The 26,285-nt window shown below is 36.6% G+C and overlaps 5 protein-coding genes and 1 non-coding gene across 11 annotated transcripts; 1 reads left to right on the forward strand and 5 right to left on the reverse strand.

Moving 5' to 3' along the window:
* The first annotated feature begins 494 nt into the window (after positions 1-494).
* Positions 495-568, forward strand: TRNAN-GUU (transfer RNA asparagine (anticodon GUU)). Its single transcript has one exon. It is a non-coding gene; the product is annotated as a tRNA-Asn (tRNA).
* A 426-nt stretch (positions 569-994) lies between these two features.
* LOC105169602 (S-adenosyl-L-methionine-dependent methyltransferases superfamily protein) lies at positions 995-4,350 on the reverse strand. 3 transcript variants are annotated; one of them, XM_011090031.3, is made up of 8 exons: positions 4,140-4,341; positions 3,948-4,044; positions 3,700-3,838; positions 2,587-2,669; positions 2,036-2,170; positions 1,848-1,952; positions 1,559-1,716; positions 1,239-1,380 (listed from the first exon to the last, which is right to left on the reverse strand). In XM_011090031.3, the coding sequence occupies exons 1-7, from the start codon at positions 4,211-4,213 to the stop codon at positions 1,594-1,596; spliced, it is 756 nt and encodes a 251-aa protein (XP_011088333.1). In that variant the 5' UTR covers positions 4,214-4,341; the 3' UTR covers positions 1,239-1,380; positions 1,559-1,593. The 3 variants fall into 3 exon arrangements, with proteins under 3 accessions (XP_020551429.1, XP_088739222.1, XP_011088333.1); XM_020695770.2 differs by lacking the exon at positions 1,559-1,716 and having other exon boundaries at positions 995-1,380; positions 4,140-4,344; XM_088883096.1 differs by lacking the exons at positions 1,559-1,716; positions 2,587-2,669 and having other exon boundaries at positions 995-1,380; positions 2,036-2,145; positions 4,140-4,350.
* A 755-nt stretch (positions 4,351-5,105) lies between these two features.
* TIC62 (NAD(P)-binding Rossmann-fold superfamily protein) lies at positions 5,106-10,927 on the reverse strand. The gene is made up of 16 exons (XM_011090032.3): positions 10,542-10,927; positions 9,839-9,956; positions 9,675-9,747; positions 9,541-9,586; positions 9,201-9,377; positions 8,674-8,755; positions 8,489-8,561; positions 8,274-8,384; positions 7,836-7,988; positions 7,545-7,657; positions 7,252-7,467; positions 6,797-7,012; positions 6,359-6,574; positions 5,997-6,191; positions 5,627-5,761; positions 5,106-5,379 (listed from the first exon to the last, which is right to left on the reverse strand). Exons 1-16 carry the CDS (start codon positions 10,798-10,800, stop codon positions 5,322-5,324), a joined length of 2,241 nt encoding a protein of 746 aa, XP_011088334.2. The 5' UTR covers positions 10,801-10,927; the 3' UTR covers positions 5,106-5,321.
* Positions 10,928-11,944: 1,017 nt separating this feature from the next.
* On the reverse strand, positions 11,945-15,734 carry HDR (4-hydroxy-3-methylbut-2-enyl diphosphate reductase). Its single transcript, XM_011090033.3, has 10 exons — positions 15,355-15,734; positions 14,517-14,713; positions 13,737-13,916; positions 13,530-13,661; positions 13,356-13,430; positions 13,173-13,278; positions 13,005-13,099; positions 12,574-12,759; positions 12,411-12,497; positions 11,945-12,258 (listed from the first exon to the last, which is right to left on the reverse strand). The coding sequence occupies exons 1-10, from the start codon at positions 15,617-15,619 to the stop codon at positions 12,193-12,195; spliced, it is 1,389 nt and encodes a 462-aa protein (XP_011088335.1). The 5' UTR covers positions 15,620-15,734; the 3' UTR covers positions 11,945-12,192.
* Positions 15,735-16,663: 929 nt separating this feature from the next.
* On the reverse strand, positions 16,664-19,246 carry LOC105169605 (protein DETOXIFICATION 33). Of its 2 annotated transcripts, none has more exons than XM_011090034.3 (7): positions 18,885-19,246; positions 18,039-18,580; positions 17,866-17,952; positions 17,704-17,760; positions 17,371-17,609; positions 17,100-17,305; positions 16,664-16,967 (listed from the first exon to the last, which is right to left on the reverse strand). In XM_011090034.3, exons 1-7 carry the CDS (start codon positions 19,170-19,172, stop codon positions 16,848-16,850), a joined length of 1,539 nt encoding a protein of 512 aa, XP_011088336.1. In that variant the 5' UTR covers positions 19,173-19,246; the 3' UTR covers positions 16,664-16,847. The 2 variants fall into 2 exon arrangements, with proteins under 2 accessions (XP_011088336.1, XP_011088337.1); XM_011090035.3 differs by having other exon boundaries at positions 18,039-18,576; positions 18,885-19,202.
* A 1,941-nt stretch (positions 19,247-21,187) lies between these two features.
* Positions 21,188-26,188, reverse strand: LOC105169606 (cytochrome c biogenesis protein family). Of its 3 annotated transcripts, XM_011090036.3 has the most exons (8): positions 24,996-26,188; positions 24,289-24,508; positions 24,088-24,199; positions 23,410-23,682; positions 22,831-23,096; positions 22,263-22,419; positions 22,090-22,173; positions 21,188-21,972 (listed from the first exon to the last, which is right to left on the reverse strand). In XM_011090036.3, exons 1-8 carry the CDS (start codon positions 25,456-25,458, stop codon positions 21,817-21,819), a joined length of 1,731 nt encoding a protein of 576 aa, XP_011088338.1. In that variant the 5' UTR covers positions 25,459-26,188; the 3' UTR covers positions 21,188-21,816. The 3 variants fall into 3 exon arrangements, with proteins under 3 accessions (XP_011088338.1, XP_011088339.1, XP_088739518.1); XM_011090037.3 differs by lacking the exon at positions 23,410-23,682; XM_088883392.1 differs by lacking the exons at positions 21,188-21,972; positions 22,090-22,173 and having other exon boundaries at positions 22,280-22,419; positions 22,734-23,096.
* Between the last annotated feature and the right edge of the window lie 97 nt (positions 26,189-26,285).

Below are 26,285 nucleotides of genomic sequence, written 5' to 3' on the forward strand. Positions count from 1 at the left end.
TAATGTCAATGGAAATGTGTGATGCGGAAGTCTTTAAAAAGCAAATTATTGTACACATAAATTCTGCACTTTCTTTACTCATTAATATATATGCATCCATATAATAAATATTTTTTTATTTTTTAAAATATATTAAAAATAAAAAGAAATATATAATTAGTATATTATATTAATAAGAAAAACAATATTTTATCATTTATTATAAATGTTAAAAAGTTAAATGAATTAATTATTTTATCATAAAAGTATTTTTTATTTTACAAAAAATTAGTACAGTAATGCCCGTCATTTGTAAGTGCGAAGAAGTATTTTTTTTATATTAGTATAAATATATACATCTCAAATCTATAAATACATAAATAAAATTAAAAAAATGTATGTACAACAACATACATGAATTTATTAATAAAGGATATAGTCTGAGTTTAATTTTTCTGTAATTACACGGACAAGAGTGTCGAAATAATAAAAATTGATTATTACAAAACCAATAAGCTGGAGTAGCTCAGTTGGTTAGAGCGTGTGGCTGTTAACCACAAGGTCGAAGGTTCAAGCCCTTCCTCTAGCGCGCATTCTTTCTTCTACTAACATTTTCCTGCGAACATTTAGAAGAACGTTTATATTTTATGTAGAAGATACACACATTTATCCACTTTTATATTCTTACCAATCAAATATGACTAATTTCCCACGTTAACCGAGTCTGGAAGTCTTCTCCTTTCCATTCTTAAGTCAATGTAGTAAGCAACTTAAATCAATAGAGTATTGTCATTTGTACCAACTTCATCTCTAGAAAAATCACTGAAGCATTAAACAGTGGAGTACTATACAACAGTAATAGTGAAAACTTTGGTCCTTACGATAAAATGATTTTGCCATTTATTGTTTGCATATTTATCTTAGTATTTCCTTCTACAACAATTGTCATTTTACAGTAAGATCCACGACAAAAGATGTATATGTCATAACATACGTGTGAACGTAGAATTGTCAGTAAGCACAAATTGGTGCTGACATTCACAACGGAAATGTTACAGTATAACAATCTCTAATTAAAATGTCAAAAGACTGAAATATAAGGGAATTGCTGATAGTCCAGCATTTCTATGGAAATATCATTTGGGCAAGCACATGTCACCGGCATTCTGAAGTTCAAGTTTATATTAACCATTGAGCCACAAGGTTTGGCTTGAAGCAACTAAAGTTAAGTGGGAAAGAAATAGAATCTCACGGGGTAGGTTTGTTGATCTTAATGCAAGGCTTTAGGGCCCAGCACTCTTTTCCCATCTTCTCTCCTCCAATTAGGGTAAATGCGAACCTTGATGCCAATCCGAATTGCAGATCATTTCTAGTTTGATGCCCGTATTGGGATGGATTGAACTGTAAGGTCGTAACAAACAATAGAAACATAAAAAAATTAAATTAGAAGCAGCAAATCTAACTGTTAGAGAACACTAAAGACTAGAAAAATAACAGTTCAGAAGGCTACACTACTACTAACAATCTTAATTTTGGATTCTAAGGAAAACTATCAAGCAGTGCTCTAGGCGAAAATTACTCAGGATTTGAAAGCTTTGCTTTTCTCATCAGACTTCACAACTCATCCAGATCTGTACGAAATAAATAGTCTTCACTGTCTAATTCCTCATGGAAAAGATTTATAGATGGCATGTCAATCTTTGCAGCATGTTCAGCATCATCTGATGCCCTTTCGCCCTGAAAGATGCTCGCTATTATTATTCACAAGTTCATTTAGCATGCATGAAAATTACAGTCAACATTATTTTGCATAATACAATGAAATATTTTCAAATTAAGATATTAAATGCTGTCTTAGCAGGACTTACCTTCTTCAAGATATAGAAGAAATAATGAAACCCATCACCAAATGTTCTCCATTCAACTGACCAGGTAAATGCAGCAGCATTGAAGAAAGGACGCCTGAAGTGAGGCTGAAGAATAGAAGAGTAAGACCTTATCCGTTATATACGCACTTCTAGAATCGAGAGAGAGTCATTCAACTCTTTTTCTCTACCTGGCCAAAGGTGATGGAGATGAAAATGCCATGGGGTTTCAGAACTCTTTGAATGCCTTCAAGCATTGCCATAACCTTGCTCACTGTTGCAGGTTCTGGATTCCAAGGATCTCCAGAGTCGACAAATAATACATCCTCCATGTTAAAAAATAGTGCGTGAATATAAACATATCAAAGAAACACTTGAAAGATCTGACAGTTATAGGTATAAAACAAGACCCTGCCATTGATTTATGGTTAACAGAATAGTGAAGAGATAAGCAAGGGTGGTTGATGCACTTTTCATGGGAACTAAAACTCAATAGAAGAACGGAAGATTAGGAAATCGAGATGGACATGAAAGTAGAGGGCAGAGAGCAATTACTGTATTACACTTGTAATTACACATGCACAATTGAGAATAATCTAGTCATTTTAGCAATCAAGACCTCCAGAGAGGGTTAAAGAAGGGGATCCAGGAAGAAGCTGTCCTTCCCACTTCCTACCCCAAGCCAACTTACATTAATTTCCCAATGCATTTAGGATGGTAAGGTTATGCATTATAACTTTACCATGGTTCCCTTCTCTACAACCACATCAAAACATTCGTCTCCAAAAGGCAGGTCTAACATGTCTGCTTCCAGCACTTTAATTTCTGATAGCAGTAACATAACAGAAAGAAACAATGAGGATACAAAGTTACATCATGTGTTGCAATTCAAAACATCAAAGAGTATTCAAGCTAAAACAATTGACACAGTTGCAATCAGGTTTTCTTAGCCCACACATCTTTAACTTAATTGCACAACATAAATACCACTACATGTACACATGGCACCCTGATAAAAGATGCTCTTCTAGCGAAAAGAAATTGAGATACGCGAGAAAGGGTGAGAGAAGTGAGAATAGAAAGACCAACTTAGTAAATAGCAAAGAGCTTGATTTCTGTACTACACAACTTTGCTCGTTTTTGGTGATTTTCGCCATAAAAAGAATTTCTTCTAAAAAAGCTTCACAAAATAGCAAGTCTGATTGTGGCAATGAACATATCCACTTTGATAGTTGCAATGTACAGACCCATACATACCAAATTAAGTTCAACGGACCCATGATGCCCTATCTTTTTGGTGGTTTCCCCTAGTACATATCCTATATTTCACAAATCATTTATTTGAAAATCTGGGATAAGTTTGAGGAAGAATGGGGCCTAGAGGGTCACATAATGTCTTCCAAAAAGGGCCTGGCATTGCTATTCTACTTATAAATGATTGCATGTATTGTGTCCGACCATTTTCAGAAGGGGTGGGAGGAAGAGCCTTGTGGAGGTGCGTACTAAATCACATGAAAATATGGCCCAATCCGCAAACAATGATCTTAACAGTTCAAGGTCTCTAAAGCATGTAAAAGTTCAATAAAACAGTTACATTTATATTTGTGAATATAAGTAAATAATAGAAAGTCCAAATGTTAAAGACCGTATCTATAGAAAGGACGGTCCCAGCTTTAAAATATAAAATCAATAGAAATGGTTGGGTGGCAGGGGCTACACAGGACTATGCACTTTTGTCAACGATTCAAAACCACCGTAATTTTAAGACTTGCCATTATAAGATATCATATACAGCAAAGAAAAGATAAACTACCTACACATTCACAAAACAACATAAATTTAAGAAGTTAGCAACCTTTATAGCCCTTAGAAAGTAGTCGCTGCTTCATCTTCTCAACAGCAATGGATGACAAATCAATGCAAGTCAGTTCAGTAATTCCATCTCTGTAAAGTTCTTCAGACAACTGAGAATTTCCACATCCAACCTCCAATACCTTGTCGTAAAAAAGACACACTATATTAAAAGAGTGAATAATCGTTAAAACTAATCAATTACACCAAAAAGGTTAAAAAAATGAGTGGAGACGATGAAGAGAGATTTACTGCAGAGTTGGGTTTAACGTATTGAAGAATGAGGTGACGGAAATAAGAATAGTCTTTGAACCACTCGTAATGCTCTTCTTGCTCAAACCTCCGATCCCTGCAATTTATATTTTATTCAAAACAACAAATGCAATTCAATTGGCATGATAAATACCAAAAATTTAAGAAGAAATTAGGGCTTTCGCGGCTGACCAGTAATTGGGATCGAGGTATGCGGAAGCAGTGGCCGGAGCGACGTCCGGTTTCTGGGCCTCTGATAAATCCATATCTCCAAGAATTGGGGACTTTTGCGTTTAATTCTCTGAACAATTAGAGAGCAGATTTTGAGAGAAAAACCCTAAACGGTTAAACCCCTTTACCGTTGGTAGCTCCCAGTTGTACAGTGTACTGTTGGTAGTTTCCAGGATTAATGCAAATTTTTTTGTGATATTGGAAATAAGCCTAAATACAAATTATATATAAAATTAAAAATGAACAAATTATTTTCCTGTAAAATAAAAAATTAAATTATCTTGTTGTGTTAGTGAAAATAGAGTAATTTACCCTCCTCGCATGATTCTGTGTAGTGCATGTAATTTTTACTTCTTTTTATTTTTATTTTTGAAGAAATATAGACAGTAGTAACAAGAGCGGAGATTGCACTACACACATCTTTTTAAAGCGGTAAATTGCGTCGATTATAAAAATACAAAAAGGTAATTTAGAATTTATGTTTTTCACAGGGGTATTTTACACATTACCTATATATTAATATATTATCTATATTTTTACATAATTATAAAAACTACCCATGACAATAAAAAAGTGTGAATATTTTGTGTAATATTGTTGATATTTTTGGGGATAGTTTCAAAACGTAGTGGTAAGCTTAGTCATAATGTTGATATTTCTAATGAGTGTATGTATAATTTTTAAAGAAATAAAGTAATTTGTGTAAATAGATCATAAATTAAAAAGTGTAGATGTAATTATTCATAAATTTATATTGACATCCAAACTTTTCGCTTATATATAGAGCGAAACATGAATTTCTATAAATACCTTAGAACAGTATTTAAATTTGCTGCAAGTACTAAATTGATAAATATTGGATAAAATTCTAATTTCCTCGTAATTTATTTATTATGAAATTTATTCATCATTAAATTATTAATGTAGTTGATAGGCTTAAATGTGAACTCTTATAACGAATTCAAAGACAGTGTGATCAAAAGAACAATTACAATAACAGTATCAAACTTGTGTACTTCCAAAAACTCTGAGTACTGTGAACTGAAAAAGGTTTCCGGAAAAGTATCATCAGTTCATCACTGAAGAAGTGCAAAAAGAATGCTGCTTTTACACCTCTCTTGAGTTGAAACTTCTCTTTTACATTTAAAGCTTCCTTGGAGGAGAAGGGGTGGGAGAGCTGGGTGGCTTCAACTCCTCGTACCTGTTTGTGAAAACCAAGATGAAGTAAAAGTACTATTTACATATCATTAGATTTCAACGGTACTGTCAGCTTAGCTGTAAATACGAAATCAGTTTATAGTTGATGTTCTTGCCACATGTATCTTTGAAACAATGTAAATGGCTGAGAAGGGTCGTATAGACGTACTACCTGTCACAATTTTTTCGTAGAGTATCTCAATGGCATAACTGTACTGAGGAATATACCTAACGTTGGACTATGTACTTACATGGTATAAGGTGAAAGGGGTCTAGTCTTTGATTCAGTATGGTACTTCATATCTTCCAATTTCTCCTCGGCTGCATTTCCGGGCACGGTAGGGACGCTAGGAGACAGTGGTGAGGGGGGCTTGAGGTCATCATATCTGACAATTAAGAATCAGACTCAAATCAAATACTTCAACCTTGTGAAAAAATGGCACTGCAAACACAATAAAGAATCCCGAAGTAGTAATGCCCAAATGAGTTCCAACAGAGTACAAACTTTCCCAACTTTTGTAATGATAGTTAGTGCATAACCTTACATTTCATAATATTTTCCAAAGTATAGCAAAATTAAGTAAAATTTGAACTTAGCAACAAAACCCATCTTCAACTTACGCAAGATACGGAGAGTGATCAGAAGCTGAAGGTTTTGCCGGACCATTCCCCACCTCAGTACTTTCACTTTTTGCAACATCATTTCCACCAGTGAGCTGTGATGCCGCTTCTGTAGAAGCAAGGGAAATAGAAGGAACCTCTTTGGAACGACTAGGAGTTGGAGTTGGGGAGCTAGGTGGTTTCAAGTCTTCATAACTGCCAACAAAACCCATGGTTCAAAAACTTAGTCTCTACCGATGACAGGACTTGCCAAACAAATACCAAGAATGCAAGGGTTAAGATAGGACGTTGATAAAAGAGTTAAATAAGCACCTATATTGTGAAATTGCAACATTGTTCAACATTGTAGCCAATGAACTTACTTTGGATACGGTGATGAGGGACTTGCCCTCTTTGGTATGGTCAGAGGAGTTACATTTTCTATAGCAATACTCAACTCTTGTGAAGAATTGACTTCAAGTGATGAAGAAGTGGGACTTGCTGCAGCCACCATGGTGTCTGTATAACTAGCTTTAGTGGAACCAGAACCAGTGCTTGGAGTTGGAGTTGGAGAAGTTGGGGGCTTTAGATCCTCATAGCTACAAGAAAATATACGGGTTAGTCTCAGAAGCAATCATCAGTGCAATTCAACAAACATAGGAACACACATCAAGTGCATGGCGTGGAAAATATTTCATCTTCTGTGAGGCCAAGACTAGTGCAACTGGCGTATTTTCTCAATGTAGACAGGATAGTGATGTCATATTTGAAGCTCTGATTCTGTAAACCAGTAAATGAGTTGCACTGACAAATGAACTTACTTTGGGTAAGGTGATGAGAAATTTGTTTTCTTTGGTGCAATCTCAGGCAATACATAATTAACTGAAGCACTTGATGCCTCCAAAGAATTGACTTCCACAGACGAAGGGATGGAACTCGATGCAGTAGGTGTGATCTCTATCTTACTAGCTTGGGTGGAACCAGAACCAGTGCTTGGAGTTGGAGTTGGAGAAGTTGGTGGCTTTAGATCCTCATAGCTACAAGAAGATATACAGGTAGTGTCAGAAGCAATCATCAGTGCATTTAACACTAACATAGGATTTTGACAACACACATAAAGGGCATGAAGTGGAAAATATTTCATCTTTTGTGAGGCCAACACTAGTGCAACTGGCGTATTATCGCAATGTAGACAGGATAATGAGAAGCTCCAAGAAAAGAAATAATATCAATTCTGTAAACCAGTAAATGAGTTACACTGAGCAAATGAGCTTACTTCGGGTAAGGTGATGAGAAATTTGTTTTCCTTGGTGCAATCTCAGGTAATACATCATTAATTGAAGTACTTGATGTCTCCAAAGAATTGACTTCCACAGACGTAGAGATGGAACTCGATGCAATAGGTGTGATCTCTATCTTACTAGCCTGGGTGGAACCAGAACCAGTGCTTGGTGTAGGAGTTGGAGAAGTTGGTGGCTTTACATCTTCATACCTACAAGAAGATGCAATAAGATGTGAAGGAAATTTTCGGGAAGAAATTGAATCTTCAGAAATAGGAATTCAACTCACATAGTATATGGAGACGAGGATCTTGCTGTAGTTGCTTTTATTTGCTCAGGTTCTTTCTCGGTGTAGGTGCTGTCTGGAACAACAGGTTGCAATTCATCTGCCTCATCTGATTCCTAATAGCACAGTTACTGATTAAGTAAACATTATTCACTCGGAAAGTTCTAAACCTCATTACTTGACAACAACCAAAATCCTTTAAACACAAGCAGCCTAAGCATATGTGAACAAGTCTTAAATGAACAAATGCTGTTGAAATTGTTTTTTCCTTCAAAGGCTACTAAAAGAAAGTACCTTTTGAGGGTAAACTTCTTCGCGCTGAGATGGTATCTTTTTTATGAGATCTCCAAGAGGAGTCAAAGGAGATGTAGTTTCCGCAATTACTTCCACAACTTTACAGTATGAGAGGCTGCGGTTTCTGGCCATGAATGCCACTAGTTCTGCTACCTGGTTTAAACAGCAGGAGTTAGTACATTCCCATTTCAGTATGTTCAGCCCTTACGTAATAATTGAAAAAAATCATACAAGAAAATGCTTTAACCACCAGTAAGGCATGTGTATGTAGAAATTTGAGATGCATTAATTGATCATGGACATAGTAACTTGTCATAAACTACTGAATAATAACTCCATTTATCTTATGATTCCCTGAAAAACAGGTAGGTTCATCATTGGATTCAACCTTGCGCTTCCTAAACTAGCTAATGCATGTAAATGTCAAAAGAAAAGAACCTGCAGATTTGACACTTGGCCACCAAATAATGTATCCTCCTCTGACAAAGTAATATTATGAGTTTCCTTGTAAGAATCAGTAGGTCGCTCCATTCCTCCAGGTCTCACTATCTGCAACAATATTGTAACATGAGTAGCAAGTCCTATGAAAAGAAGTAACGCATCATAGCATCATCTCTTTCCACATGCTATAGGTGTGCTCCAAAAGAACTCACAGTATATGGAAGACCACTGGCAAGAAGTGCTTCTTCTGCTTTCCTTTTCCAGCAGAGGACTCCCCAGAACAAACTTTTGCACAGAAGCATAGAAAAGTCAAGAACAAAAAAGACCAACAGAAATTCTCTTCTTGACAGCCTACCAAGAAGTGGGTTATAATGGAAATGAGAAACTTTAACCTTACTTCAGGATAGCAGCAGGAAATCCAAATTTGTTTGTTCCCAGAGATGTGAGCAAAATGAAGTGGTCAACTTTTGCAGAAGTTGCTGCATAGAAAATGGCATTATTGTAGCAACACTTATATAACAAGAACAAGAAATGTTAACCCTGAACTTATTGTACTGTTCCCTGTGGGTTCGAATTCAGGACCCAAAATGAGACTGGTCAAGCTAAAGAACATAAATGCAACTTTCTGGAATCAGTCATACCTAACCAATGATTTAAGTGAACATACTACTGATGCAAAGATGGCAAGAACAACGGAAATACATGTTCATTTCCGTATCAGTGCGTCATGTGTGCCACATTGGTTTCACAATTTGGAGAACAAGTAGACTATAACAATATCTCGACACCAATGTCGTGCATTTCCCTTCACTTAGTTCCAAATTCACTTTCAATCATACATGGCAGGTTAACTTCACAACGGGCAGTTCTTGGTTATTTTAGTCAGTCATGCTAAAGCAAAAGGCAAATCAGAACTTGTTTCACCTGCATCAATCAGGTTTTTGGTTGCCAGGTAGTCAATTCGGTATGGTCCAGTTACATCAAAAATCTCCTTCTCGCTGGCACCAATGCAGCATATAACAATTGATGAGTTGCCCAGTGCAGGCCCTATCTGGTCCGGTTTCTCCAGATCACACTCCACGAGTTCAAACTTATCTGTAGCTGGGCTAAAGACCAAACAACTATAAAAGATTTTCCTCATTGGCAAGTAGCCATGTAAAATATATCAACCTAAACAAGCAAACATAGTGGCGATAACAAGATCAAACCAACTACACCAGCCACAACTTCACTGTATGGCACTCTGAAAAGCTCTAAATCTTACGTTGAGTGCCTCCTGCCACATCATCCAGTTTCATGTTCTGAACGCTCTGTTTAAGGAGACAAACTATCTTCATGAATCACAGGTTTGCGAAGAATATTCTTACTTAGGAAATACCTAATAATTATAACTCATACTTGTACAAGGGATTCAGCTCTCTGAATACTACGAACAGCAGCTCGAACTCTGAATCCTAATTTTAGGAGTTCCCTGCAGGAAACTATGCTTTTTAGCAACTACAGATCAATTGATAACTTCATGTACCTGAAGCTTTATACAAGTAAAGAAGTGAAAACCGCACCTCACAGTTCGTGATCCAACTCTGCCAGTTGCCCCAGCTACATAGACAAGATTTTCATCCTTTTGGTCACCATCACTTGAAGTAGGATCTTGTGCCTGTGATTTGATTTTTGTGGTGCCTTACAGAAGAGCACAGAAGTACAGTGAATTGAAGTCGGGAGATACTCCGTCAAGCATTAAACATCTTTAAACAAAATGTGAATGCAATATGCTACCACCAGAATAAAGAATTGACTTAAATGTATACAAAGTCACCACAGCAGACACCACATTCTCTTGTCATAAAAGATGGCAATACTTTTGCAATGAAACGTCACGGGCTATATTGCCCAGGTAAGAAAAAATTTTACAAATCTCTCTGGTAAAGAGAAGGAAATAAATTTGAACTAGAAACACTTTTCAAGAAACTCTGACATTACGTTCTTCACATATCTGTTTAGGTAGAGATTATCAATCAGCAGTCGGCAGAACTAAGAAGTCACAGAAATCCATCGAAAGAGTTTCAACAAAAGAATCACACCAAAACAGACATCTTTCTTGTTCTCCAATATTATGCCAAATTTCAAGACCAAGACAAGCAACTTGGAGAAAGCAGAAAAAGAGAAAAGCCCAGAAGGAATTCTTATTCAACTCAATCTACCACACAACCGAAAAAAGAGCAAAATCATGTCAAAAGGGTTCCCCCAAAACTCGCTAAAACATACCTGATCTTCGAGCTCTCAAATCACGACATTTAAGCCTTCTGTCATCTGGGCACGTTCTCCTGCTACCAGGCAACTTGAAACTGGTCTGCCCACATAAAAGTGGCTTCTCCAACAGCCCACTTCGAGGAATGCTGCTGACTGTGGGAGACTGAATGCAGCGGAGTTCCATCGTAGGCAGTTCTGTGGAGAGAATACCAACGATTATCTTGGAGACGTTTTTATAAGCTTCTTGTATATGAGGAGCAATGATGCGATCCATATCCAAGACATGTTACTACAGGTCCCACGTTCGGTCCCCGCAAAGGCAAAGAGCTAACTTGATGGGAAATTGCGTCCACATATTTTGGTATGCCATGCTTCCTTTTCGCCCGAGGATTTTAGTTTACGTAAAAGGAGAAGGCAGAGCAGATGAATGGGAAGCGTAACTTCACTCAAACGGCGGTAACTAGTTTTTAAATTCTGAGTGATGAATCGCAATGGAGTTGTTTGTCTGAGTCTACAAATTCCTTTTCTAAGACTGATCCACACCACCGGTGTTGTTAGAGACCTAAGAGCTCCTAAAGTCGTACAATAAAATATTCAAAAAATAAAAGAAAAAATTGCTTCTTATTTATTTTCCAAACACAACAAGATTCATTTTGTTTGATATTTTTGACTAAATTTGTGAGTCAAATTATTATTTAAATTCATTATATAGTTTAACAATCTTTTGCTTCTAATTATTATAAATTTTTGTATGATTTAATTTATTATTTATTTATTTCACAAAACAATATTAAATTTGAATAATTATTTAAAAAATATCTTATTTTATTTTTTACATTAAACTTGTGCCGAAACCGAACTTTCCATGAGTTAGCTTAAGTTTAAAAATGAATTTAATTAAGGCCGGTTTAAAAACTTAGGACCAACCAAGACCAGAATAAACAATAGTTAGCTAACCATGGGTTGGGCTTTTTTTATTCGGCCCGCCCACTGTGAGCATTGCGTTCAAAATAGTCCATCTGATGTTGTCTAATTGTAGTTGAGCTTCTTGTCTGCTGAAACTCTTTCAAGAAATACATTTATCTTGAGTTTTTCTATGAAATCAAGTTGCTCGAAGGCTAGAATTTGATCTATTTCGATGAGGAGACCAAGGCCCTAGTGTATGGAATTTAGCATCCGTACCTCTCTGTCAAACATAATATTTAGACACTACCCTATAAATTTTGGCACTTTACGCATTTGCAACAAAATGACCACATAATATTACGTGAAAATCCCCCAGTTCCGTTCAAACTTCAACTATTTCAGCGTATTTAGCAATGCAATGCTTCTTAAAACAAGAACGTAGACCTTTGGTGAAAGGTTATTCTTAACCAATGATCATATCACCTGTAGCGAAGCATAACCAACGAACCCCGTGCACAATTATCTTTTTTGAACTGAGAACCAACGTATACAACACCAATCCACACTTCAAGTTCATCTCGACTAACATCCATATCATGAAAGAACCAGTGGAGAACCTTCCTATTATGACATTTATAAATACAAACATGCATTCACGGTGTTGCATGGAGTAAGGCAATGAAGTTTCTTGCTAACTCCACCGAACTATGTATTGAGCTGTATGTGTGGTAATCACTGCAAACTTGAACTAAAATGCAGCTTAAGCCAATTGCAATTCTTCCTCACGCTTCAAGTCAAAAACCTTAACAAGGACGTCCTCCACAACCTGGATAAGCAAACAAATAAAAGAAGGCATAATTAGTTGCTTCATAACTTGTGAATCAATCTGTGCAGGAGAAAGATTGTTCCATCATATGTGGAGATTGAGCTGGACAATGTTGACCTAAAGCGAAAACAAGAGGAGCTAAGCAGAATTACCTTATCGGGAGTAGATGCACCAGATGTTATGCCAATTGTGACAGGACCCTCTGGTAACCAGTTCTCTTTCTCCACCAACTCACCATGCTGTATGGAATATTTAGAAAATTAGAGAATGTCCATAACATAGAGCCGATCATTAGTTAGAACAATCAGCACATACCATCAACTTGTAACTGATTTTGTTTCCAGGACCAATTCTTTTCTCACTGTCAATCCAATATGATGGAATTCCACGTTCTTCTGCAATTTCTTGTAGGTGTGAGGTGTTGCTCGAGTTCCATCCACCAACAACTAGCATGAGATCCAACTGTTGATCGACTAATTTATACATTGCATCTTGCCGTTCCTAAAGAAATGAAATGAGGACAGGTCAAATGTGAAGCAAAATGTATTAAACTGAACAAATAGACAACAGTATAGCATTTGGAAGGTGATTTCAGAGGTTGGGTGTAGGATCTCCAGGTAACATTGTCATTGCCGGTCATCAAACCAAGTGCGTAACAATAAACGCTCCGAGTTTTTGAAAGAGGGTATCAAGGGAAAAGGTCTTGGCAGGAAACGCTGAGAAATTGGTTGGAGAAGGCAACTTACTTGAGTTGCATCGCAAATAGTATTGAAACTTATGAAGTGGTTGTTAATGTTTTCGACCCCATACTTGCGCATTATGGTTCTCTCAACTAATTTTCCTGCAGAATAAAAAACATCAGTATTGCAAGTCACATAATGCAAACATGAAGATGACATCAGATGGAAATTCACCAATATCCTCTGTTTCTCCCTTTAACATAGTAGTTTGATTTGCAATTCCAACTTTGACGAGATCTTTGTCTGGATCAAACCCCTTAGATACTGCAAATTTGAATTTCTGCAAATGGATATATCGCATGAAATCCCAGCGCAAGTTAGACATCAAGGTTAAGAAGAGGAAGATACGAAACCTACCTCCAGAAACGCCTCTTTGGTAGAGCTGGATCCATCAAGTCCACCACCCAAAATGTAATCACATACATATGTTGCCTGCAATACCAAGCTATCTTCTGCGTTAGAATATCAATTCTTTACTACAAAGATAAAAAAAAAAAAAAAAAAAAGAAAGCAGAAGAAAACTAAACATACCTCTTTCATGTTTTTTACAATGATATACTTCCCTGCAAAAGAAGCAGTAGCCACAGTCTCCTCATGAGAATATTTTCCATGGATTATCGAAGTATACTCTCCCTTCTTGTGCTTTTCAACAGTATTCCAGACCTTTATCATAAAAACGTGTATTAGCTAACATAGAAGACAATAATCACTTCTTAAAGGTGTTAGGGGGAAGAGGACCTTAGACACCCATGGGCAAGTTGTATCAACGATTTGAACATTCTTTTCACTCAAAACCAACATCTCATCTACAGCAGCTCCAAAAGCAGGCAGTACAACGACATCAGCCTTCTCAACAACGTCAAATTGTTTCTTCCCGTTGTCAATAGGAATATTTTTAACCTCCATATCTTCAAGCCTCTAGCAATAGAAAGTTAAATGATCTAATCAGTTTTCCGGGTTAAAGTTCTTTTATTCCTGTGGATCAACCCATTAAATCAAAGAATAACATTCTGTACAAATCAAGCACCCAAGACCATTCTGGAAACAAAAAGCCCTCAACAACCACAGCTCAAACATATATCTAGGTTTCAGGTGATAAATGTGTGCAGACTAATATACAGAACCATGAGCATAATACCGCCCTCCCAATATAATGCAATTACAAGAATATAGTTTCAGGTGAAACCAGCCAATTGACAACCCCATCACCTAAATGGATAAAGCATGTGAAAAGCTATAGAAGACAGATTAGACCAACCAATAAAGACTTCAACAATACAAAAGTGGTAGAGGAAACAGCCAATCAGCCATACACCCAAGAAAAGAAAGGAAAAACAATTGAGACCAATCAAACTAGAAACAGATCAAACTGAAGCAAGTGAGACCAACCAAACTAGAAACAGATCAAAATGAATCAAAGAACCACACTTCGTATTCTATCCTTCATACACCCATAAATAAGTAAAGTTAATTTCTGAAATGAAAACATCTGTAACAAGGTTGCAGGAGAAAGGAGACCTTATTAACAGTGGGGTTGTGAATAATTTCATTAGTGAGCCAAATCTTCTCAGCTGGAAACTGCTTTCTAGCTTCATAAGCAATCTGGACAGCCCGCTCCACACCCCAGCAAAATCCATAAGCCTCAGCAAGCTTGACAGTAACATTTCCCCATCTGTATTCATATCCATTTTCCTTCAAAGTCTTTATAATGTCACCTGATATACTCCAGAAACAGGCAGACATGTAAACATAACAATCCATAGTCAAATATACAATCCGCACACTGTACAATGAAAATTCATAATTGCATAAAACGTAGAGGACTGAGCGCAAGCTGAACTTGGATTATAGCAGTATGGGACTACTGTCAAACTAGAAAAAGAGCAAAAAGTTGAAAAAAAATGTTACTCTCTCGAGAACAAGAATCCCCTCGTGAGGCAGCGGAAACCAAACAAATGAAGTAATTCATTCATAAAACTGAAATCAAACTCCATCTGATCCTGTTTTCCTTGGAAGACAATAAAAAGATAAAATCACAAAATTTGTTTCAAAGCCATAAGAAAAACATAAAGATCAAAAAACAAAAGCAATGGTCAACCACTTACATGATTGAGCCACAACAAGTATATTTCGATCAAATCAAATCTTAAAGAGTAAAACTTCCGAGTAAGAGACTTTTTAGACTAAGTCAAAAAGTCAAACTGAAATGAACTCCCTAGAAAAGGAAAAAATTTCACCAATGCATGGTAAAACTAGAGCAAGTGCTTTCAGTTCCAGAATTAATTTCCAACGGATACTCTTCTCCAACCAAAACAGCAAGAAAACAAGATCACGAAAAATTATCAGCGAATCATACTTGTATACTCTTCAGTCATCTGCTCAAGAGTTTCCTCCTTATGTCCAAACCCCTTGCGATTGTAATTCTTACTCCTCGTCAAGTTGTGACGAAACACCTTAGCATCAAAGTCAGAAGATTCAGCAGAGGCGGACGACAACGAAGCAGCATCTCCTGCGGCTGAACATCGGAGGGAGGGCGGTGTACGGCGCCGGGACAGTCTGGTCTCGGGCACGGAGAGGTGGGGTCGTGTGAAGACACGAGAGAAATGCATAGAGATCGCCATCCCGCAGGTTATTGAATACAGGAAATGTGGAGTGATGGTGTGGGGAGTGGGTGTGCAATTGCAATATATGTATTTGTTTGCTGCGCTCGCGACCCATGAACCGCATTTCTTTATTCTTGCTGACCAAACTCTGATTTCTCTGTTTGTTTAGAGACTTCAATGCTGGAATTTTGAGGCGTTTTGCTTTTACTTTTTTGATTTTGTGTAATAATTTCTCCATTTTTGTTGGTCGGGTCAAATTAAATAAAAATATCCAACTTAGACTAATTAAAGCAGGTACGTAGGTATAGGCGTGCCATCTGCATCTCATTCTCTTCACCCCATCAATATATGTAAATCATTTATTTTTTAATCCTAAAAACATGACTTTAATATATAGTAATAATAGTAGGAGTCAAAATTAAATAACAAATGAGGACCAAAGAAGATTATGCTGGATAACATCCAATTCAATTAAACATTTGAGTTTGATTTCAGACCTCCTAGTAAAATTAGATGTCAAAACAAACAAGATAATAGAGGAAATTAATAATCGTGGAATTGCATGACAGATTTGCCTGAAAAATTATAGGGATAAGGGGTATAGAACAGTGGCGTTAGAGAACAAATATGTAGGAAAAGGTAGATGCCGTCCGTTCTAATCTAATACTCTCTCTCTCTCTCTTTATCTATTCACAACAAATACAGATAGAATACGGAAAATGTGTTGCACGAATTGTCCAAGGAGGGACAACGGTGTCAATTTATTTTATTTTATTATTGGTCAATTTTAGTTGGCGGCTTTGTAAGAATTTTGAAAATAGGAGAAATGAAATGAGAGTTGGTTTTATGGGCCAAACAAAGCGTTGTGAATTCAGATACGGACCTGTCCGTGCTTTGCTTATTCATAGCCCAAAATAATAAGGTGAGTGGGCCGCACATCTTATTAGGGATGAAAAGTGAGGTTAACTTGACTATTATTAAACTAGCTAGGTTGTTTGTTTGTCTCTTCTTATTGTCAACGTCGCCATTTCTACTTGTCAAACTTGGTAACAATGCGAAATATTTTCAAGAATAATTCATGCATCTTACATTGTTCAATCCCTACAAAAAATGTGCTCTCTCCCACCAACAATGCTCAAACAATTTTTTATTCAAAATCTGACCTTCATCACTTTCACTTTTCCTCTATAAAAAACCATCACAAACTACAACATTTTTACCCTTTACTGCAACATATTGACAAGCTTCATTTCTCTGCTCTTCTCCCAGTTCCTCGATTCTCTGTTATAATCCCACTTTCTGTACTATCATTCTGAGGCAAAGCTGTCATAGCATGAGACCGGACCCGTTCCTCAGCCTGTAAAGCCTGCAATATTGCAACATAATTCACATACAGAATCAGTTCATAGTATCGAAAATTGTTTCTTTATGGATCAATGATGTTTTCAAGAATGAAACAATTCGGACACCAAGTTAACAACAAAGGTAATAGGCAAACCTCTTGATTCCAATCAACTCGAAGCACGTTCAGCATCAACATCAGTGTTTGGAGCAGACAACCAGCTAACATTCCCAACCAGATTCCCTTGACACCAAGATCAAATTTGTATCCGAGCAACGCCCCAAAAGGGAGGCCAAAAATATAGTAGCATATGAGGTTTACCATTGCAACACACAACTGCCACCCTGCCCCTACTGCCACCCCTGCAAAAATTCAAGCAGAAATCACTGTCTTAGTTGAGACAGATGTATAACTTAGTATGAGTTACCATGGAGTACTGGTTGAATGCTGTTGAGAAAAATAGTTGCAGCCAATAAATAGCCCAATTTGGATGTCTCCTTTATGACTTCAAGATTATCAGAAAACAATCTGGGGAAAAAGCTCCTAGTTGCAAGAATTCCTATTGTGAATATAACTCCGAACAATGTTGATGTAACAATAGCTACTAGTACAGAGAACTCTGCAGCTTTAGGATGATTGGCTCCAAGTTCATTGGAGACACGAACACTGCAGATTCCATCCAAGAGTTTTTATAAGCAATAAGGTATTTTCCAAGAATTCCTATAAATTTTCATATTATGAGAATGTCCTGATATCTGACCTGATTGCAGCATTGAAACCAAGCGTGATCATCAGCGTCCACAGTTCCAAATTCATACTGTCATAATCCATCAAAGTAAGCATATGAACCAAAGGCCAAGGCAATCCATAAATGAATCAACAAAAAAATACTTGCAAAATGAACTAGAGACAGAAAACTAACCAAATGGATATAGCATCTACAGCTATTTCTGGATGTTTTAACCAGCCAACCATAAGGATCACAATAGTGTAATACCATAGCTCCAAGCTGCAAGCACAGATAACTTTACATGACTAGAGAATCAATTATATGTTAAAACACTTGTTTTCTGAGTAGCATAGCCAAGCACGTACCACAGCATGAGAGCCGATGAAAGTGACAACTTCACAAAGCTAGCAAGGGACTTAAACGCCAACAATGAAAATCCAGTCCATGATTCGGGAAAGCAACCGGAGACTACATAAGCAAGCTGAGCTAAAACGACAATCCACCACGATACGTTCTCTGCTATAGCAGCACCAAGCAGGCCTTTCTCAAGTTTTATCACAACTATCCAGTTCAAAAGAACATGAAATCCCAAAACCACTATGGAAATTGTGGTCATAACCCATATTCTGCTCTGTGCTTGTAGAAACTTTTGTACTGGGAAGTTCAGCGCATAAGCAAACAACTGAGGAATAACCCAGAGAGCATACTTCGCAGCAAGCTCTGAGATCTTTTTGTCCTGTCGAAGGAGGGTTAATATCGGAGACGTGAAAATGTAAAGAGGTAACAGCAACAAGGCTGTGACAGTGGTTATAATGAATGATCTTTGCAGATAGACTCCAAGCATCTCATCTTGTCCAGCACCAACTGCCTGCCCACATAGTGTTTCAAGCGCACTTCCCATTCCTAGCTAATACAAGAAACACTAAAGATGTTAAGCCTAACCAGACAGAAAAGAAAATTTCCAACTTGTGACAAAGTGTAACAAGAGGTCGTCCAGACACTCACAGAAGAATCCATTCATAATTTTCAAATGAACTAAAACTGCAAAATTCAGATCTTTTTCCCAATTCTGTCAAATAAAACAAGCAACATTCTTGTTTTATTAACCAGCAATCACAAACATCAAACTTGGCAAATTTGGAAATAAATAAAAGCATTCATATACCAAATTCTGAAGCACAAGAACACACGGTATTTCACACACTACTCACCATTATCCCAAAGACAAATCCCTCGAGAACGTTCTGCACAACGGAAACAGCAGCAAGCTCGACCTCTCCAAGATGTCCCACAAACGCAATGGTGACAAACCCAATAGAGAACTGCGCCACGGCGGTGAGAATCGCCGGCGCTGCGATCTCCCACATCTTCTTCGACTCGTCCCATGTTTTGGCTCCGATGCTTTTCCCATTATCATGGCCGTGTTGCGTTTCAATCTCGAAAGCCCCCGGCTCCATCTTGTTCAGCAACTGCTGACTCTCTTTGCTTTGTTGTTTCATGGTATATATATGTCGTGAGACTGAGTACTGTGTCGTCACGCCTCCAAACAAGTCTTTAAGGACCCCACTGGCCCTTGAAAAACTTTTCTGGGGTAGGAGTAGGACAATCCCTCTCTCTATATATATACACAACAAATCATTAGGTGTTGTTTGGTTGGCGATAGTCAATATTTAATAACTGTATTGTCCAGATGGCAAAGACTCAACCATCTCCACTTTCAATTTCTTTTTTCCTTTTTTTTTTTTTTCCTTGTGGTGCGACGGTCACGTCATAACTCAACAAATCTGTAATATAATATTAATTATTGATATAAAAAAATTTAAAAATTAATACTTTAATAGTAATTTGATTAAATTTAATTATAATTAGTATATAATTATCATAGTTGTCGATGAATAACTGTTAGATATAAATATTTGATATTAATGATTGTAATCGATTTAATAAAAAAGAAAAAATAAATACATGAAGTATATTTCTTTTCCTGCGCTCAATTACACAAACGCACACACATATATATATATAAGGATTAATTACACCTAAAACCGAGCGTATTTTAAAATTCCTTTAGAGGAAAGTGAGTATGTTTAGTTTTAAATTTTTTTTGAAAAAAAATATAATTTCATATTTTTAAAAGAGGTATGTATAATTAATTCTATATAAAAGAATTATATGTTTGTATTTTGAATTAGATTTTGATTTTACATTTTTATAATCATAGAGAAAATTGAAAAATAATAAAAGAATAATAGGGATGGTAATGGTGTTGGATGTGTGGAAAGAGGCAAAGGAGCACGTCGTCACATTTTTATAATTTTTTTTCAAGATTTAGGTGAAATTATGAAATCAATTATTTGACTTTCTCTACATTTGGAAAATTGAAATTCCTCTTTTTTTATTTTTTTGCTTATTTTCTAATTAATATCCCTAGTTGGTGAAGTTTGTATACACAAAAAAATTGATTGTGTGCATGCACTGGACAAGAAGTTGGTAACCGGAATTTTATATACCTCTATCTTCAACTAACTAATGTTATTTATTAATGATATCTTAATTTAATAATTAAAATTAAGTTTTTATATAAAAATTATGAATTTGAATTTTACTGTAAATATTTATCTCACCGTGCATGAGTTTACTATAATATATAACTTTACTATTCAAATTGATGTATTAATTAACTGCAATTGATCCTTAAACAATTTATTAAATATAACAAATCAAATTTGAATGTTTTGTGACACCACAAGTCATTTAATAATAAAACGAAATTCAAATACAATACCTCAAAATGCACAATGGGCCGAGCTGGCCCAAGATCTCATTGAATAAATAAAAAAAATGAGTTGGATTAGCTCATCCAAATCTTGAGCCGGACCCAAGTATTGAAACCTAGAATTAGCCTAACCTAGTGACCCAAAACCACCTGGTCCTGAGTTGAACCTGCTTGGTTATTTTTTCTATAATAATAATACACGATATAATTTTCCTTAATTAATTATTCTAGTAGTTTTTTTTATATTTTTGAAACTCTAAAAATTATTATCATTATTGTTCTATTTCTAAATTTTTAATGTTTTAATCATTAATACTTTTCGTTTATTTTTTTCAAAATTTATTATAAATCCTTTTTGAATTTATTACAATCTAATTTCATTATATAATCTTAACTATTATTTTTTTCTAGTAATGATTTTTCGTGTGATTTGATTTATTATTTATTTTATTTCATACTACTACCATAAATTTAAGTAATTGTTCAAAAAAAAATCTCTATTTCATAAGAAAATAAAAATAAAATAGGCATATTTGGACCTGATCTGGACCTCAACAAGCAAGTTCACAAGCTAGGCCTAAATTTATAAATAGACCCAATTAGGGCCCATTTAAAGATCGAAAACCACTCCAAAATTGGTCATAAACAATAGTGGACTAACCGAATTTTTTCAAGTTAGTTCATAACAATTTGAATTGGCTTGATCTACTGTGCACCTTAAACAATACAACACTTCAATAAGAAATTCAAACAAGGCTTTGAATAACAACTTATTTGATTCATTTACATCTCAAATTACATAATAACATTGAAATTGATATTAAATAATTCCGACCAAAACATAATATTATGGGCTTACTCATTTAATATACACCATCATCCTCACACAAAAGCACACACATATACATATGTACAGACACAAGACACGAGCAACACAAGAGGAATCTTGAAGTGATAATGCCAGTGGCACAACCATGCTCGATGTTTCCTAATGATAACTTCAGCAGAATGGTACCGCTTAACTGTCCTAATTACATCAAGATGACGTGAAAGAATTGGATTCAAGACTTATTTTCTTGGTCGAATTAGTTGTCTGAAACAGACAGGTATAATACAAAAATGTACATGTACTAGAAACCAGTATACAGTATAAGATATGCTGCCAAAAACATGTCTATGTGACTTCACTAATCAGATTTTAGAAATTCTCTTAAGATTGTTTTAAGAGAGAACATGTTTGCAAGTGGCAAACATCTCACCTGATCGATTAAATCTCATTTTTTCTCCATTTAGTATGGATTGTGTTGGTGGCAGAGAAGGAATGCAAGCTCCAACGCTAGAGTTCTCCCTTGTACAGCGACTTAAAACTAGCTACTGCTACTGTCTAGTTGCATTGAAGCAGATGAATCGACTATCTCTGGAACTTGATCAAGTAGGAAGTTCATGTCATCTGGAAATTCACCCTTTGCCCGATTTGTTTTACCTCCAACAACCACTGATGTTCCGTCTTGTAAAGCCCAGATCTTTGGTTGATTGAGAATGTATCCAGAAATCAAAGGATTAGTACATTTATGTGATGATGAAACTGATATTCTATAACAGGAGTTTCCTATTTAGTGAGAACATCAAAAAATAATTACCTGTGTATGAGACAAAAAACTGATGCAAGTGGTGAGCATCAGAGCACCAAAACCAGCGTAAACAATGGGCACTCCTGGATCAGTCTGTGTACAAATTTAACACCGTTAAAATGAAAAGAAAGCAAAGTTAGTCACAGAAAAATGATACAGTTTTGAAGGTATTCTTTCACCACCTTTATATCAAGTCCAGTACTGCCAATCGCGTCTAACACAACAATTCTCATGCCGTCAATGTCTATTGGAAGTTTCGAGTTTGGCCGTCTGACTCCTGCAAATTTCCCTTCTTGGTCATAGAGGACAACTGATTGCATATCACGAGCTAGCATTGATCTGATAACAGAAAAAGGACAAAAATGTTGTTAAAACATACTATAACGACAACGTGAACTGCAGAACATTTGATTTTCTAAGATCAACCAAGTTTCCCGTTGAGAGGAACGATTTTGTTTCTAGCTTCCATGGGGAGACGAACAATAGTAAATTATATGCATGAAAATTGAAATATAGATTATCTACTATTTGGTTTTGGATATTGCTGGAAGAAGCCCTTTTAGATGAAGAAGCTAATAGTTCAGAGATTATATGCTACTTTGTAAAATAAGATAATTATATTTGAACACCAAGTAAATCTCCTAAGTTCTTACTTTCTTCATTTTTCTTTTTCTGGCGAAACGGCAGTGTTGGAGTTATGGACCTAGACATGGTTCTTTAGAGATGATTTGAAGAGTAAAAGGCACATACATTCCCTTAAGATTAGTAGAATCAGCATCTCCTACAGGCAGGAAGGTTCCATAAAGCTTCTTGTCCCCATTGATCTTAAGTGGTGCCATCGCCAAATTAAAGGGTCCTTCATCGTCCTTCATTATTTGCAGTGCAGACAAACTCCAATCTGTCTGGTATATGGTGATCCCACCATACCTTAATGGATCATTCACACTTATCGTCTTCCTCATAATCTCCTTGCCGTTAAGGTCAAAGAGTGAAAGATCACTGTGAAATTGCGAAACCTGCCAACAGATTAAGAGTAAGGGATAAGTAAGACTATCACCGTTACATGGTTAGACATATTAACCAAAAAAAGTAAATAAATAAAGGCACTCTTATTTCGAAAAGTTATATTGCACCCTCAACATTCATGTTCTATATCACAGATTCCTCTCTAAACACTGGATGCCTGGGAGGCACTAAGAGGGGTTTTCTATAATCTACCCAAACCTCAACAGGTATCCAAAAAAGTAAATAAGATGGCAAACATTCAGTGACAACAGCAGTGAAAACCTAATTCATTGTGAATTCTTTCGTCAAACCACAGCTGCATACCTCTCCACTGTTATAGTAGTCCATGTAGAATCTATTGACATGAACCTCAGTGTTGAAAGATTCTGAAGGAGTGGATAAGAATCCACTTGGTCCCAATACATCCCCGATAACAAAGTTCAAACCTTGTGGAACTGTCACAGAGCCTCTAAAGCTCCCAGCCGCACTAAGAGTTCCACCAACCATTACAAGCAGCAATGCTAAGTGTACTCCAATGGGCGCAAACCTACCTGCCAGCCCCTTGAAGGCATACAGTGATGGTCCTTTCAAGAATACCTAAAATTCAAATGTTTCAGGTACTCATCGTCAAAGAACCAACCACGAAAACCACAAGCAATATGAAGAACAGCAACGTGAAGATTATATATACAGCTTCCAGGATCACGGACAATTATATCCAACATGACATCAATAATTGTATGTTGTATCAGAGCATAATTCTTGATTCACATTCGCAAACAACGATCTACATGTTTTCAAGAGACTCTTAAAAGTAATATTTGAAGATACCAACTGCACAAGATATACACCAATGTGTTCTATGTAAAAAGCAAAACAAAGAAAACCAGAAAAAGAAGTGCATGGTTACTGCTGCCCAGTCTAAATGGCAAGTCATTGTTAGGCGATATAGCAAAGAGAACAAAAGAATAGAAATACAAAGGTAAGAATAAAGCAGTATACTTCATATCCAGCACCCATTAGAATGACACCCAAATCTTGAATTGATGCTCTGGGCAAGGTATCTGAATATTCCTGCTTACGAATTGCCTCAGCTGAATGTAAGAAGGACCACCTGAAAACAAGTATTTATGTTCTGAACTGACAGTGTATCAAAGGGTACCAAGAGGCAACAAAACACCAATTATTAGACACAAAACAAACCTTCTAGCTACCTTCACTATGGGGATCTGTGTTGTGTATGTACAAGCCATAAGTGATGCACCTAGGAGAGACAATGTTCCCAGGAATAGTGGAGATGAGAACATATGGTCAAAGCCAAGGGTAAGAATCCACCTCCATGTGAAGAATCCCATAATAGGATTGTCTTCGGGGTACTTCTGAAAATAGAAATCCGGTGCCTCCCCTTGATCAATGAAGGTTCCTGCAAAAATGAACAAAATTTGGTACAATTCAGTAGCTCATTATTCAGCATACTCCAACATCAACCCGTAAATATCTTTGTTTATGAGAAACATAAATATTCCAAAAATGCCACATCGAGAACATCTCTTTCATGTAGCAGAAAAGAAGAACTACAGAACTATTTCATGTCAAGAATCCAGCAGAACAAAGGAAACCAACATAGCCAGATTAAAATGACACAAGAAACCGTGTCCAACAAATTTCGCGCACATTTTCAGATCATTCAACGACATAATACTTGCTACCTAAACTGCTTTACAACCTAGAAAATTCCATTCTTGGAACAAACAATAAATGGGGAGCACTAAGACAATTTCATGACAGCCCCTAAGTTATAATATAACCTCCCTCCATCCCTCGTTGATTATCTTATTGTTCAATCAAAAATTAAGCCAAGAGAAACTTCAAAACCAATTAAACTCCTCTAAAACTGCCAGGTACAGTACCTAAAGCCATCAAAGCAGCAACCGCAAACATCTCAGCAAGTGCCAGAGGCAAATTAGAAAGCAGAGCCAGCACTCTTTTAGGCAAACCCTTCAACTTCCAAGATCCCACTTTCTTACTCCCCGGCGGCAGCGGCGGCGGAACCGAGTCTCCACCACTTTCCCCGGAAACCGCCGGCGCGCCGCCAGGCTCAGGTGCCTCAATCTTGGTCGTAGTGGGCGCTTGCAAGCTCTTCTTTTTTCCCTTCACATTACTCTTATCTTGAGACGTTTGAAGCTTAGAAAACACCATCTTCCTTTTACTACTAAAAGAAAGAGCGAGTACGAAGCTGCCGCCATTCTTGCTACAGCATAAACTGCGGACAAAACAATCCTTGGGAAAGGAAAACTGGGTTCTGCAACTCAAGGCATTTCTGATATTGTGCGTATTGATCTTTGATATTGTTGAGGAATTGAGAGTCTTCATTGCGACAGAAATATCTCAAGAAATTTTGTAGTGTTGTTCTTCCAAGTGAGAGAAGAGGTGTAGTAACGACCGCGTTGGTTAGTTTATCCACAATACAAAAGCAGGATTGCTTAGTGGCCTTTTGGCCTCTCGTATATATTGAGACAGAAAGAGGGAAGATAGGAAATTATTTCTTTTGTTTGCAAAATATCTGAATTTATTAGGCGGTTCTCCATTCATTGAAGATCTTTCTTGCCTCTCATCTTATAAATACGAAACGCATGAAGAGATCAGAATAATCTAATATTCCTTGGTAATTTGAGACTCAGGTGACTTGTCTTTATATGGATTGGTGCCCGCGATTTGATTTATTCTTTTCTTTCTTTCTAGCTCAACAGTACACCTGATTGCAGGAAGAATGAACTCTTACAAACTGAAGTACGCATGCTGTTGTACGAAATTGGGACAAAGATTGCCAAGATATTGGAAATTTTCTAACTACAGAAACTCACAGCACATCATCTACCAGCTCCATAAAAATGAATGCAATTAAAAGGCAGGAGGGACGGAGGAGTGTAGACGGCCAATAGGTCAAGTGGCATAAATATAATTATCCCAAAAGGATATTGATCTCATCAACAGCTCCAGCCATATAACTTAAATCAATTCCCAAAGGATATTGATCTCATCAACAGCTATCAGCCATATAACTTGAATCAATTGGTAAGATCTGTAACGTTCACACACAAGTTTAGGATACCAGCACCTTCTAGTCCTGCGAGGTAATGCATTGGTTCATAAGCTCAAAGCAACAGAAGCATCATCAAGAGGGTAACTAGACCATACGA

Source organism: Sesamum indicum, linkage group LG8, assembly GCF_026168435.1.
Source record: "Sesamum indicum cultivar Baizhima isolate 11 linkage group LG8, ASM2616843v1, whole genome shotgun sequence".
Lineage (NCBI taxonomy): Eukaryota > Viridiplantae > Streptophyta > Magnoliopsida > Lamiales > Pedaliaceae > Sesamum > Sesamum indicum.